This window comes from Lactuca saligna, chromosome 6, assembly GCF_052625555.1.
Source record: "Lactuca saligna cultivar CGN05327 chromosome 6, ASM5262555v1, whole genome shotgun sequence".
Taxonomy (NCBI): domain Eukaryota; kingdom Viridiplantae; phylum Streptophyta; class Magnoliopsida; order Asterales; family Asteraceae; genus Lactuca; species Lactuca saligna.
In genome coordinates this window covers 66,820,721-66,836,289 of record NC_136422.1, presented here as the reverse complement: position 1 = coordinate 66,836,289, position 15,569 = coordinate 66,820,721, and the positions used below count along the sequence as shown (strand labels likewise).

The 15,569-nt window shown below is 36.5% G+C and overlaps 1 protein-coding gene across 1 annotated transcript; it reads right to left on the bottom strand.

Annotated features, from left to right (window-relative positions):
- Positions 1–745: 745 nt before the first annotated feature.
- On the bottom strand, positions 746–1,621 carry LOC145002675 (uncharacterized). The gene has a single exon (XM_078961895.1). It carries the CDS (start codon positions 1,619–1,621, stop codon positions 746–748), a length of 876 nt encoding a protein of 291 aa, XP_078818021.1.
- Positions 1,622–15,569: the final 13,948 nt, after the last annotated feature.

Sequence of the window (15,569 nt, the reverse complement as noted above, 5' to 3'; positions counted from 1 at the left end):
AATTAACTCTTTCTCCTTCTGCTCAATCTACATCCTCCTCTCCTCACTCTTTGAAGATATCTTGCTAATTTGATCTATCAGGTTAGAGTTTATGAGAGGAGTTTGGGTAAGACTACTACCTATACTAGAGAATTTAGATTTTAAGCTATTTAGTTCTTGTTCGTAGTTAGTAACAGGAATTTTCAAATAGGTAATAATATTTTGTACCTTCTTGATCAACTCATCATATTCGTTGATCTGTGCACTGACAGGTTTCGCAGCGAAACATCTGTCCTCTCGCTCCTTCTCATCTTCTAGTCCACCATCTGTTGTGTATCCTCGCATCTGTGATACACTCCATCAAGCATTTTCCCGCAACATATTCTTCTTTTACTAGCATCACCTTGCCATGAGTTGGCTTTCTCACTTCTTCGTCCTCTGAATCTGTGGACCATACATGCACTCCGCTAAATTCATCATTGTCACATGTATCCTGTACAATCAAAGCATTCATGGTGTTATTGTTAGCTACATATTTTCTTTTCTTGATCTCCTCCAATCGTCTCACGAGGTTCACTTCCTCATCATCCTCATTAAACTTTTTTGTCTTTTTCTTCAGCATGCAGTCTTTAGCAAAGTGATTCTTGCCTCCACAATAATGGCAATCAAAGCTTGAGTCACCATCAATCTTTGTCTCCTTCTTGGATTCTTCTAACTTTGAACCCATCTTTGGTTCCTCCTTCACCTTTTCATAAATATAAATTCCCTACCAGTTTTGGTTCTTGTTGGATGGGAACTTTCTTTTGATAAACTTTCTTGGATTGGAAACCATTAGGGCATACGCTTCACCGGTCAGATCGTAGTCTGCAAGATCCAATTCTTCTTCTTCTTCACCAACACCTTTACCTTTTGAAATAAGAGCTAGTGACCCCAAACTAGAAACCACATTCATTTCCTTTGACACCGCACTTTCATGATACTTCAGAATCCCCACAAGTTTTGCCAGAGAGTATGATTTGAACTGTTTGTGTTCCTTCACTGTGGACACAACCGCCATCCATTTGGGTCTCAAACTGTTCATGAAGGTAACCTTATGCTCAATAACCTTCCTTTCGATTCCTTGCTTTATCATCTTACTGAGAAGATGATTAAACCGATCAAAAGCCTGAATGAGTTTCTCTTCAGGCTTCTGTTTGAAATCACCAAATTCAGAAAGCAGCAAGGTTTGAATCGAATGTTCTAGATCTTCATCAGTAGAGTACAATTCCTTTAACCTATCCCATATCTCTTTTGCTGTGGCACATGAACTCACCAATTGAAAAGTGTCCGATTGTAGAGCAAACCTAATTATTCGTAAGGCTTTGATGCTGCATTGAAACTTCTCTTTCTCATACTGAGGAATGTGTTTCACATCATTCAGAAGCTGATTGTACTCCTTTTGAGTTTTGACAATCTTTAAAGTGCTTGAGTGAGAAAACGGACCAACTGTGATTGCTTCCCAGATCAAGTACCCATTATCCTCTGAGCCGGTTACATAATCTTCAAAGTGGTGCATCCATACTTCATAATCCTGAGTGTGTAAGATTGGAATTCTTGTTGTTGATCCAATACTGTAGGAGATGTTGATTGGATTGAGAATCATCTATAGACATTATGATGTTTGATTGATAACCTGTTTAAGATCAGACTTGTAATTTATCGTTAGGGTAAGATTGAAAATTAATGAAATGCACCAATTTGGAATGACGACTCAATTAATATCAATCAATGTGGAAAAACCCTAATAATTTCTTCAACAGAAGAGAACTGTATGAATTACATAGCCTCCTGATCTGATACCAATTGATGAGAATAAATCTCTAGATCGTTTAGATCCTTTACAGGTATATTGATAAAGAAAAAACAATTCAATCACAATACGATTAAGAACACAATATGGAATCAATATGATGCTTATGATTCGAATATAGTCACGCCTCAGTAGAGCTCGATAAAGAATTTCCACCATAGAGGCGATCTAGGTTTTACAATACTGTTATAAGAGAATAGTTTTAGTGTTACTTACAAAGGATGCATGCATGCACCTTAAATACTAAAACCCTAGAGTAATATAATGCACGGTTGGACAGGCCCAAACCGGCTACAAACCTAGGCTAAGGATCAAGCCAATGACGCAACACTTATACAACCTAACATCTTCTATAATCTGAGTGACAATGTTGTCTTTGTCACGAGGAGAGGAGTCTTTTGTGAGAGGGAACTCATATTTCAAGGGGACAGTGGAAGGCAAATTGAACTTAAAGAGCTTTAAGAGTCAAGAAGTGAAGGAACCTTAAACACTAGCAATCAACCTGAGGAGGAAACTCCGGTTGATCCAATTGACGAATCCATACCTCTGAGGCATTCCAGTTGAGTTGGTGTTCCACCTATGTTATATGTTTTCATATAACAGTTGAAGGTGATACATTTATCAATGATAGCACACTGGTAAATTTGGATGAACCTAACAACTATAAGGAAGCGATGGCAGGCCTCGAGTCTGCAAAATGGAAAGAGGCTATGGACAACGAGATTCAGTCCATGTATGACAATCAAGTTTGAAAATTGGTTGACAATGTACCGGTTCATAAGATAGTCCGGTGCAAATGGATCTTCAAGAAGAAGACTGACATGGATTCGAAAGTACACACATATAAGGCGCGATTGCTTGCAAAGGGCTTTACTAAAACTCATGGAGTTGATTATGATGAGACCTTCTTACCATTAGCAAAGATTTAATCTATAAGGGTTATGCTAGTCATAGCTGCATTTCATGACTATGAAATATGGAAAATGGATGTCAAAACCGCTTTCCTTAATGGAAAGTTGGCTGAAGATATTTACATGAGTCAGCCAGTGGGTTTTGTCAACGCAAAGTACCCTAATAGGGTGTATAGCCTTCAGAAATCCATTTATTGATTGAAACAAGCGTCTCACAGATGGAATCGTTGTTTTGATGAGAAATTCAAAGAGTTTGGATTTTCAAGAAGCAAGGAAGAGTCTTGTGTATATGTCAAAGCTAGTGGGAGCATAGTTAGCTTTCTGGTATTGTATGTAGATCACATACTGCTCATAGGAAATGACATCCCAACCCTGTAGAAGGTTAACTCTTGGCTTGGGAAGTGTTTCGCTATGAAGGACCTTGGGGAAGCTGCTTACATCCTAGGGATAAAGATATTAACAGATAGGAGTGAAAGACTAATAGGACTTAGTCAAAGTACCTACTTGGAAAAGGTGTTGAAGCATTTCTGCATGGAGAGATCCAAGAAAGGTGACTTACATATCTAAGGCAATAGCCAACTAAGGAATACTCAAAGTTCGAGTATAGAGGCTGAGATAACAGAGATGAGTCGAATACTATATGCTTCCGCAATTGGCTCGATCATGTATACTATGACTTGTACTTGCCCTGATGTGGCCTTTGCTTTATACGTGGTCAACAGATTTCAAGGGAATCCTGGTAAAGCTCATTGCACTACGGTTAAGAACATTCTTAAGTATCTTTGGTGGACTAAGGATTGGGTCCTTACCCTCGGTGGGAGTGATGACTTGAGAGTGACAGGGTATAGCGATGTCAGCTTTCAAACCGACATAGATAATTTCCGCTCTCAGTCGGGCTGGGTGTTTACTCTAAATGAAGGAGCAATAACATGAAAAAGTTCAAAGCAGGAGACTATAGCTGATTCAATGTTCAAATCAGAGTACACAACAACAAGCAAAGCATCGAAGGAGGCGATATGTTTGAAAAACATCATCGGAGACCTTGGTGTCATACCATCCATTGTCACACCCCGAAAATCAAAGGCGGAAACATTTCCGGGGTGGACTCCACGTTGTGAATCAAATTCAATGTACATAGTAATCACAGTAAACAACCATTACATTACATATATATGAAAGTTTACATTTGTTTCAAAAGTAAAGCTATACAAGATATACATATGCATCATATTAACAAAAGTTGAGACGAGTCTTCTGAGCATTCCGTCTTCACCAAAAGATATCGCCGGGTACCTGTCTAACTTGGACCTGAGAATACAAGCGGTTTGAAAATCAGCATAAAGCTGATGAGTTCATAAGTGGTTTTGTTTAATGAAAATGTATCGGTTCCCTTTAGTTTCCGAAAAGGTTTGTTATCCAAGAAAATCCCATATTTTCTTATGTAAAGTTAGTTTAGTTATCATTTGTTACCAATTCGATTACGTGTTATATTTTACCCCAGGAAAATCCCATATTTTCCTAATTGTAAGACCAGTTGTATATCACAAAGTATAGTTTATTACACAAAACTATATATTGAAAATCTTGGGATGACTATCCCGAAAGAGATATAAGATAGTTTGACACATATGAAAGTGCAGATTTAAGATCATGGGACTACCATCCTGGACTAGACACAAGATAATTTGATATATATGAAATATAGATTGGGAACCATGGGATCACTATCCCGAACAAAATATAGGTTTAGACCATGGGATTATCATCCCGTACTTGATATAGATTGAAATCATGGGATTACTATCCCGTAATAGATATAGATTAAAAACCATGGGATCACTATCCCGAACAAGATATAAGTGTAAAACATGGGATTACTATCCCGTAATAGATATAGATTCAAAACCATGGGATTACTATCCCGTATAAGATATAGTTAAAAATCATGGGGCAAACATCCCGAATTATATATGAAATACCATAATATTCACGAATTGTAGATAGAAAATAGTTTGATAACCTTGGGACTAACATCTCGAACTAATTACAAGATAGTTTGATATACTAAGAAATATATTTGCAAACCATGGGATCACTATCCCAGACTAGATACAAAATAGTTTGATAATACCATGGGATCACCATCCCGAAAGAGATATAGATTCTAAAACCCAAACTGTGAATAAACTTATATTAATACATGTTGTGAGTCGGGTAACCATGCTAATACGACAAAGAGACCTCCTTGACGTTTGTCAGACGTTGAAATGATATCCAGAAATTTGTTACCCCAGGCGTGCCCGCCTAACTGTAGCTAGCAGTTAAGGTGTGGGATTGTCAGTCCCGAATAGATCTATTGACAAATTCCACGCTCTCCCTCCAGGAGACTCTGGTTACACTTCCAGGGAGGATTTACTTATCATCCATAAAGGGTAGTGACTATCTCACAAACTAGTACTAAACTATTCACAGGGTTCTCATACGATATCGACATACAGAAGATTATGAAACGTAATACAGCGAATATAGATACATACAATGAAATTATTTGACAATACATTCAAATGATACGGAGATAAACTGAATCAGACATAGTTTATCTAATAACTTTATATAGATATCAGTATATGATAAAACGAATAGTAAAGAACCCCAAATTATTCCCATAATAATTTGATTAGTTTGGTTATCTCCTTAAGTAAAATACATTTAGTTGTAATTGATAACTCATTCCTTATGCTCAGTATAATACATAAGGAGTAAAAGAGTTTATAAGTTTGTCAGATATATTTGAAACATATCAATGTTATGATTTGAAAGCAGTTATGGTTTTCTTGTATTCCCCCCTCCGTGAAAACATTGAAAAACACGGAAAAGGGCGTAGGGGTATGAACTCACCGGACGAGATATGTGACGGTTTGGATGCTAAGAGTTGATCCGGGGCTTGTAAACACACGAGGTTCCTAAGTATAATGTAAAGATACACATTTGTATCTAATTAGGACTTAGATTGATTATTTGATAGAGACAATTGTTTCTAGTCGCGAAAACACTCCGATACAAGTGTTTGGAGGGACCCGGGTGACATTTAGGGACACATATAGTTAGGATATTGAATTGGGACATCAAAGGAACACTCCTTAGGGAGTTTACAGCCACATGGCCCTCTACCCATGAGTTTACGGCCGTAAACTCATGGTGGGGTGAGATATAGCACACAATGGCTTGTAACACTTAAGGACATTTTTCTAGGTTTGGATTTAAAGGCTTGGAATGGATTTAAATCATCAAAATGACATATTTATGGGAGTTTACGGCCTAGCATAGGATCCTGGCCGTAAACTCCTAAATACCCATGACAAATTGTGTTTTTGGATTCCAAACTAATCACATGTGATTGCTAAAATTGTTTCAAGGCTTTTCATGAAATATTATGGGACTATTGAGGGGTTTTTTGGAGTTTACGGCCATGGGGCACATTCTATGGCTGTAAACTCTTAAAATGAAGGGTTTTGATGTGTTTAAGGCCCTTAAACTATTTTTGGTTGGTCCTATGATTTATTCCAAGGCTTTTGGTGGTGTTGGATGGCCTTCTAACACCTTAGAAATGAATTTGCACCATGTTTCATGCATTTTACGGCCCAAGCACAAGCCTTGGCCGTAAACTCACAATAATCCCTCAAAAATTATGTTTCAAGTGTACAAATGCTAATACCAATATTCTATAATTCATATCTAAGCCTTATTAGTGATTTGGAAGGGTTTAAGGTCAAGAAAACCCCATAAATATGAGTTTACGGCCCAAGCTTGTTCCTTGGCCATAAATTCCTTCAAATCCATCAAAAACCATGTTTTAAATGTTATAAGTCCTTTCCATGAAGCCATTAAGCCATATCTAAAGTCTATTTGTGTTTAGGAAGGGTTTTAGGGCTTAAAAACCCCATTTACATGAGTTTACGGCCCAAGCTTGTGCCTTGGCCGTAAATTCCTTCAAATGTCTCAAAATCCAAGTTTAAAATGTTACAAGTCCATTCCGTGATGCCATCTAGCCATATCTAAGGTCCAATAGTGTTTAGGAAGGGTTTTTGTGCTCCCAAACCCATGTTATATGAGTTTATGGCCTAGGATGGTTCTATGGCTGTAAACTCATGAATATGGTCCTAATTCATTCTTTGAACTCGAATTTGAAAGCTAGGGATGATACATAACAAGCTAGGGGAAGTACCTCAAAGATTTGGAGTCTAAAATTGATGATTTGGACCCTTAAACTTGGATTTTAGGAGAGAGGTTAGAGAGAGAGTAGAGAGAGGAAGAAAAAGCTTCAAATGAGTGCTTAGATCACTTTAAATAGAGTCTAGGTTTTGGACACGGTGGAATTCTACCCGATACTGGCATTAAACGCGGCTTTTGGTCGCACCCGATTAAGTTACCGTCACCCGGCGGGGATGTTTCTAAAACTTATGAAATAAGTATTTTGGGCTAATTACATGAGTTCCTAAGTGGCTTAGACACTCATTAAATTATAATAAACATATAAGTTTAAATAGTTTAACCCAAAGTGAAAACGGAACGAATTTGATAACGACGAATTTTTCGGGTAGAACGGGTTTGGCGATGAACAACTTCGGGTTGTTACATTATCCCCCCGTTAGAGGGAATTACGTCCCGAAATTCAAAGAATAAGATATAGATCATGATTTTGAAACGAGACACGGATGGATTTGTTACCTAGGATCTTCACTTTCTCAAGTGGAATCGGGCCTCTGCTGGGCGTTCTAGCGAATTCTCATTATTGGAACGTGTCTTTGTCTCGTACCTTGACTCTCCCTTAATCTATGATATCAATCAGTTTTCTCATGATAGTTCCAACCCTGGACGATTTGGTTTCCTCAAGGAATCACTAGGGTTTCGTTGGGTAGATGGTTCTAAGGATTCGAGACATGATGTACTGGATAGATGTTACCAAGCTCTGAAGGCATCCGAAATCTAAGATTGCAGAATCGATTTCTACGAAGATTTTGAAAGGTCTGATGTGGGACTAAACTAGACGTTCGAATGAAATTCCCGGGAATCCTTCGGGATAGACATTTAGAAGAAAGAGCTGCTAACTTCCCGTTTCTCAATGATCACAGAAACGAGGGATGTGTGATAATTCGTATCAGGAAAACTTTTGAGTTTTAAAGCATGAAACAATACGAAGGTTTGATGATGAAGATCATGAGAGTCAGGTTGAGGAAAAGATATAGACAGGCGACCCTCTCGAAACCAAGATAACAACATGAATGATGCTCAGTCATTCCATGTTAAACGTAGCATCAAAGCATTTTCGTGAAAAGTGTTCCCCCTTTTAAATCGAATGGAACAGAATAGTCCTCCGGACTAAGGATTCAATCTATAGGTACGAAGTTAGTGGTCTCTATCTCACTGGTTAATCGTCTCGATGATACACACTTCGATCACATACGAAGGGTTGATCTTAGAAAAATGTTCGAATAGATAGATAACAGGTTTCCCTCTTTGTACTGGAATCGAAAAGAGTTGCAGGTATAAGAATTATCAAAGAGAAGTATACCTGTGGCAACAGAGGGATCAGTGGTTGTAGCTACTTTGGGTCAATTCCTTTTGAAGTGCCCTGCTTCACCACAATTGTAGCAGGATGGACTGATTCCCGCTTCGGATGATTGGTTCGTTGATTTGGCTGGTTTTCTGCAGGTTCGAGCAAGATGGCCCTTCTTGCCATAGTTGTCGCAGATCCTTTCGCGACATGGACCGGGAATGCGGTGATGGTAGTGTTGGGTTATGAGCATTCTAACACTCCTAAGTGTACATGCAACCCTAAATACCTTGGATCTATGTTTTCTCTATTATACATGCAAATATGAATATCCAAGGTATTATCCTAAACTAGCATACACAACTATCAATATAACAAGATAGAATACATACCTCTTTGATGGAGCTTGTCTTCATGAATCTTGAGTGCCTAGTGCCCCAAGTCTAACACCTCAAATGGTTCACAATCATCAAAACACTTAGAATAACTTAGAGAGAATTCTACACTTCATGAAATCGGCTAGCCCTTTCTTACTCTCACTAGTGGCCGATTTTCCTCAAGAATAAGATGCTTATATAGTTATACAATTAGGGTAAACCCTAATTGTCATGACTTTCCATTTCCTTGGATCCATGGGTTCAAATACACCATGTAGCATCCATGGAGCATCATATGGGTTTTGGCCCAACTAGATAATCCATGAAGCATTAGCCCACTATACAAGTATGGATGATTTACACAATCAACCCATATATATTTAATTAGTCTTCTTTTGATCACTCAATTAATCCTAGATTAATTCTTGATCAATACTAATTAAATAATCTCATTATTCTTATTATTAATATACTAGAACTTATAATATATTAATAACCATAAGTGTCTTATTTCTCTCATTTAGTCTATCCAAGTGCATGATGGTATGCAACCCAAATGGACCATGCCGGGTCGGGTCAAGTCTTACCAATTATAGTTATGGACTTAGACATTAATCCAACAGTCTCCCACTTGGATAAGTCTAAAACTATTATTGCGTATGACTTCAGGAACCAACTGGCAATCGTAGCTCTCAAAAGCTTCTGTCGAACTCTGACCTTGTAGATGAACTCTGATCTTGTCAATGACTTGTCCATTAGATAAGGGATCATATATTCCTCCATTCTAGATATCATATGGACTGAGACATGGATTATAATCATTCTCTCTTTCCATTTGTTGTTTCCCGATTTCCGATTTATGACGACTGACTAATTGAACAAATCAAATCAGTCCTGGCCCGGCCGAGCACTTCCATTTGTCATCATCAAATCATCGAGGGGCCCACAGATATCGCTTTTATCCAGAAGGTAAAAGGAATGGATAAACTTCGACTCATATGGCTTGTTCTACTACTTGTTGAATCAGACACAAAGGCACGTTTTATAGCACCAAGTTACCAAATGCAGTTTCGTGCAATCAATGTATAACCAACTCATAGTAACAACTCATATCTCTAGGTTTGAAGAATATAAGATATTATCGTCTCATGATCACTCGTGATAAAATCCATGAAGTGATTCCAATGAGCGCGGGTTGAATCCAATACTCAGAACTTATGAGCACTCATGAGTGTTGTAGCCATTTGTCCAACACCTTAGACCTCTACAAGCCAACCCATGACAGTCTTAATTAATATCTACTTCCAACATATGACCGACTATGGATGGTTTGAATAACTTAGTCATTCCGGAAGAATAACCTAGTTTATTCGGGAAGTCAAAACATGCAAAGTGCAACACAATAATAATTGAATCCAATATGGACTCAGAACTTATGAATATAAATAAAACACCTTTTATTTATCACCATATGATTACACATTATTCATTGTATACTGTTTCAGCTATCAACATTATTCTTGAATTTAAAACAATAGTTGTCCCATGCTCCAAGCATGTACACTATGTTTTTCTAAACACTAGTCATGCCATACACCAAGTATGCATACTATGTTTGTCTATGATCTTTACTTTGTGAACTAGATCAATTGAACATAATCTTCAATGATTCTCTTTTCACACTCCCAAATCCTTACTGCAAATGCAAGAATTCCAAATTCATGCCATTTACTGAAATCTGTTAGATTCTAAACTTATATGCATTGATCCTCTTGTAACGATTATGCACAAATTTACAAAGACTTGGCAACAATCATTACAGAGCATTCCAAAGGAGATCAACTCCTTGGAACCATCCTTCTTGCATTAAGTTTCCTTAATCTTACACAGATTGAAAATTCTAACTTTGAAACATTTCCAGATTCCATTTCGACTATCACTTCTGAACAAGAGTTGCCTCCTTACAGATTATGTCAATATGGTCCTTCCAGAATTATCACTATACTTCCAACTATCCTTGAGCAACCAATCTTTGGTAAACCTTAGATTGTCCTCGACAATTGTTTAATCCTTTTAGTCATATCCAGTTCTAAACCTTTTCCCTTCTTAATGCCCCAGGCATTTGGAAACTTTTAGAAAGGATAAATATAGCACATGTAATCGATCCTATATCCGAAGCATATGGGACACAATTCATGATGTCTCACATAAAGACTAAACCAGTCTTTTGCTATAACATTTCCATTTCTATTTGCCAAGTTCTCATAATTCAGATTATGAAAAGGGATGCCGTAATCATAATCGAATTTTAGAAGCAAATAATGGACCCATATACAAAATTTCCTTATGTTGAGCCATTCCAACATGAAATTCATATATATTCTTTGACTAAATGATTAAAACCTCACGATCTAAGCTTATAGATTTGAGATGAAGTATAATTTCCTCTCCCTTAATTATAGCAAAACAACTTTTTCCCAATTGAAACCTTTTGTTTTCTATAATTAACATTGCTAACTTGCAATCTTTATCATAATTATCATGCTCCCACTAACATGATGATTATTAGCATAACACTTATGCTCCCACTAGCTTTGACATGTTCTCAAAAATCAGCTGGACTTCTAGAAATCAATACTTTATTGACTTTCTTACCAAAGTTCAGATTTCTGATACTAGATTTCCTTGATAAGACTTTATCAATATCATACACCTCTCTTAAATAGCTCACATGTGTGTCTAAACAATTATGAAGAGGGATGCCGTAATCATAATGGTTAGACCTTTTTGCCACTTCTCACAAGTCCAAGTTAGTGTGCCGGTAAAACACACACGCTCCACTAACGACTTTGAGAATGCAAATATCACAATTGCTATCTAACTAAAATCTACTTAGTGAAAGTGTTTCCTTACCATCATTTTCGTGAATCGGAGAGAAACCTTATGACACTTAGATTTATATGGTGTATGAGTTCCTATCCATATGAATTTGTCAAAACCATAATCACAAGACAAAGATAATGACAAATCCAAAACCATATGGATTGAACTCAATCTTAATTTCTTGCCACCTGGCAGCTCAAGGGCCTGCCATTGCTTCCAAGTTGCTGTGCAACCAATTGAGAACTCTAAGAACTCATATGCAAAGCCAACTTTGATTGGAATGGGCACAGAATATGTCAACATGATAGGTTATAAACCTCAAGTCGTGTGCTAGTGAAGAACTTCAGGTTTCATTCTTGATTAGTTCTTGAGAATTTCAAGACCTTTAAGACTCCCACTATCCTCTTGACCTATAAGACTTCCTTGTCAAACATCCAAGAGATAGTGTGGATTCTAATCAAGACAAACACTTCACACAATTGGCCTAAGTTGGTCTTTGGTTTATCCAAAACATCACAACTTACCAATTTCAAATGTACAAGAGTTGAAAACTTTTACTCTTACATTTGTCAAGTGTTTTAAACCTTCTTTAAGACAAGTCACTCAAATTACAATCTTGGAGTAGGACTCTAAGACTTGTATTGGAACGAAGTATGACTCATCTTCTTGATTTAACCATTTCAACAATTCAAGATCCCTTCTTCTTAGTCATAAGAATGCACTAAGACTTCCTTAGAGAACTAATTTTGATATGGTTTCTTAATCATTAAGATGATCACAAAACTGATACTAAAGGATTCTCCCATCTTTTTAGATTTGAGAAACTTTTATCTTTCTGCCTAAGTTGATTCTTCTTATTCGCTCTGCCTTACATTGGAACCTTTTCCAATGTCTCAGAGTTACACTTAAGCCTGTAAGTATAATCATATTTACTGAGCTTTAGTAAACTATGACGAATAGTCTTATTAATCTTTTGTGGTGGACTTAATCAGTGCACATGACTATGTACTCGATCCCTTAGTCCATTATTTGACTCACACATCCATGTGAATAAGTAATTAGTCTTAATTTTCCAATACTTGAAAGTTCTCATTCATCATGCTATACACCTTGCATGATTCCAAGTTCCGGTCCAATTGAGACTTGGGTGATGAGAATCTTTCCTTTATTTGATAAATTTAGACATTACCACAAATGAAAGAATCAATTTCATATTTCCACTCTTGCTATTAATGGAATCATATAAGCAACAATTTTTCCTCAAATGCCATTGTAAGGATATTTAAAATAAATAAAATCAAAAATTTCTTTTATTTTAAACTATGCGGAAAAACTTATCCTTATAACCCATATGAAAACTTGTTGTTATCTATTCCTAAGCAATATCTCATAACTCCTAAGAAGTAGCTCAAGAATCCGATCTTCAAACTACGCGATAGAAATCCATCTACGCGATCAAATTCAACATATTCTTTCTTTAAGTTCCTTTACTTTTCTTTGATTCTTAAAACATTACCATGTGACCCAGTCACATCATGTATCAGGAATCTCAGAATAGAAACTTAACAGAGTTAGATAGTGGACTTTACCTGAAGTAGAGTCAAACTTATTGACTTTAACATCCTTAGGTAAATTTGGCAGCTTCGCAACTAATAACCCTTACTTTGGCAATATAAACATATGGACCCTTTGATAATGGTACACAGGACTATTACAGACTTAGCCTTTTTCTCTTTACCATTTGGTCAACCTAGTTGACTATGGTCAATCCCTTTCCTTGGGAAGAGAATGTTTTTTCTGTATTTCCAGTGTCACCATTGTCAATGTCCATAAAGTTTCAGGAAGTTGATCTTAGCAAATAGATAAGATAATTAAGGGTCTTGTCATAGTCTGTTTCATAGGTGTTCCAAAAGAACTCACTATGTGACTTAGAAAGTAGTTGAGCCACTAACTTTCTCAAGACTTTGACACCCAACTCTCCCGGCTTGTCAATATGTGACTGCATCTCCAAGATGTGATCACACCTAGACCTTGCCTTGCCATTAGGGCTTGAGTGATCTTAAACTTTTCAAGAACTTGTGGGTTAGGGAGAATAATTGGAGGAGGGGAAAGAAGTATGATATCCATGGGACATCATCTTCATTAGGAATGCTTGTTTCAAGAGATTTGGGAAGATCATAAATGTCTAAACCAGACATCTTTTGGGAGATATTCAAGATAGTTGATCTAAAGTCCTTAATATGACACCCAATATGAAATATTAAGGCTAGGACTCAACAAACTAGTTTATAACTTAGAAGAGGTATGCCGTAATCTAAGCTATAAAACAATTTGAAGGTAGGTGAATGACGATTCACCAATTTCCACCAAGATAAACGAAATGTATTATTAGGTTTTAATTGGATTTGAAACTCCTAGATCTTTTGAGATTTATTGAACTGTTCAATGGCATGTGTCAATCTCGAGTGTGCCCTTCAGGTTTTGTGACTGGGATGCCGAGGATCACAAAACAAGGTGTGAAGTAACCATGCAAATTACTTGGTACCCTTAAGTGTTTACCCCTCAATCGATGTGCCGGTTAACCACACACGCTCCATCGATACTATGATAAACATTAAGTTACCCTTTGCCTACCTTGTTAAATACGAGTTAGTGTGCCGGTTAACCACACACGCTCCACTAACCGACTTAAACAAAGTGCAAAGTGTAATTTCATGGATTAGCACCTTATTCACATTTTCCTAAGTAACTAAGATTGGGTATTATTTAGAGTTTAGTTACTTAGTATTTATCATTAATACTTTTAATGAAGGGAGAATTATAGTCATGTCAAACCCGTTCGGCTAACGACCCTCCACCAGTCAAGCAAGCGGTGGGTGAGAGTGGACACCCATTAAGTTTCCATTTTATAGGCAACAACCTTATACCCACCTTATAGACCGGCTTCGTGAATGAGGCGTACTAGCGGTAAGACCGACTTTACTCTTATACATATATATATATATATATATATATATATTATTAACTTATAATATTATAAAGTATAAGGGTTGAATTTTAACTTTTAAAATTCTAAGGGCTAACTTGGAATTAAAGTATTCATAAGAGAAAACTTTACAAATTCCAAAACTTGAGGGCAAGTTTTGAAACTATTCAAAACTAATTAATTCCATAACTTATGTGTTTAAAGTAGTTTTAATCCAAAAAACTCTTCAAGTTCCATAACTTATGGAAGACTTTAAACTAATAAAAGAATTAACTTTTCTTTATTTTTATAACTTATGGAATTAATTAAGGTTACATTATATATATATATATATATATATATATATATATATATATATATATATATATATATTTTATTTAATGAAGAGACTCTTGGTCCTCCATAACTTGAGGACAAATTATGGAGTCATAACTCCAATTAATTAGAACTAGACTCTTCATTTTTGTAACCTTTGCCAATTTTATGAGTTTTATGAGACTTAAATGTGACTTTTCATATAACTTGAGGACAAGTTACAAAAACACATTTTAGAATCAACTCTTAGATTAATTTGGATTGAAAACAACTTTTTCACTCAACTTTTCTATTAATCTAAGCAACTCATAAGAACAAGATAATTCAAATCAAACTTTTTCATGTAATTAGTCTAACCTTTAAACTAATACAAAACATGAATCTATTAACAAGTATCTTTGAAATTGGATTAGCATGAACATTACCACAACAAAAACAAGTTTATAAGTTCAAAAACAACTTAGGGTAATGTTCCTAGTCCATTTCTAGCCAAAAAACTCGAAAATATGCTGTCTGGGGTCCAACTCGTCGAGTGCATGAACACAACTTGGCGAGTTGGATGCATTTTGCGTTGGACTCGTCGAGTCCCTTCATGGACTCGGCGAGTCTGCTGGGCTGACAGCACCAATTTCGATTTTTCAGCTTCTATTGCAGGTATAACAAGAAAACAAGCCTAGGCTCTGATAGTCTTCTTTTGATCACTCAATTAATCCTA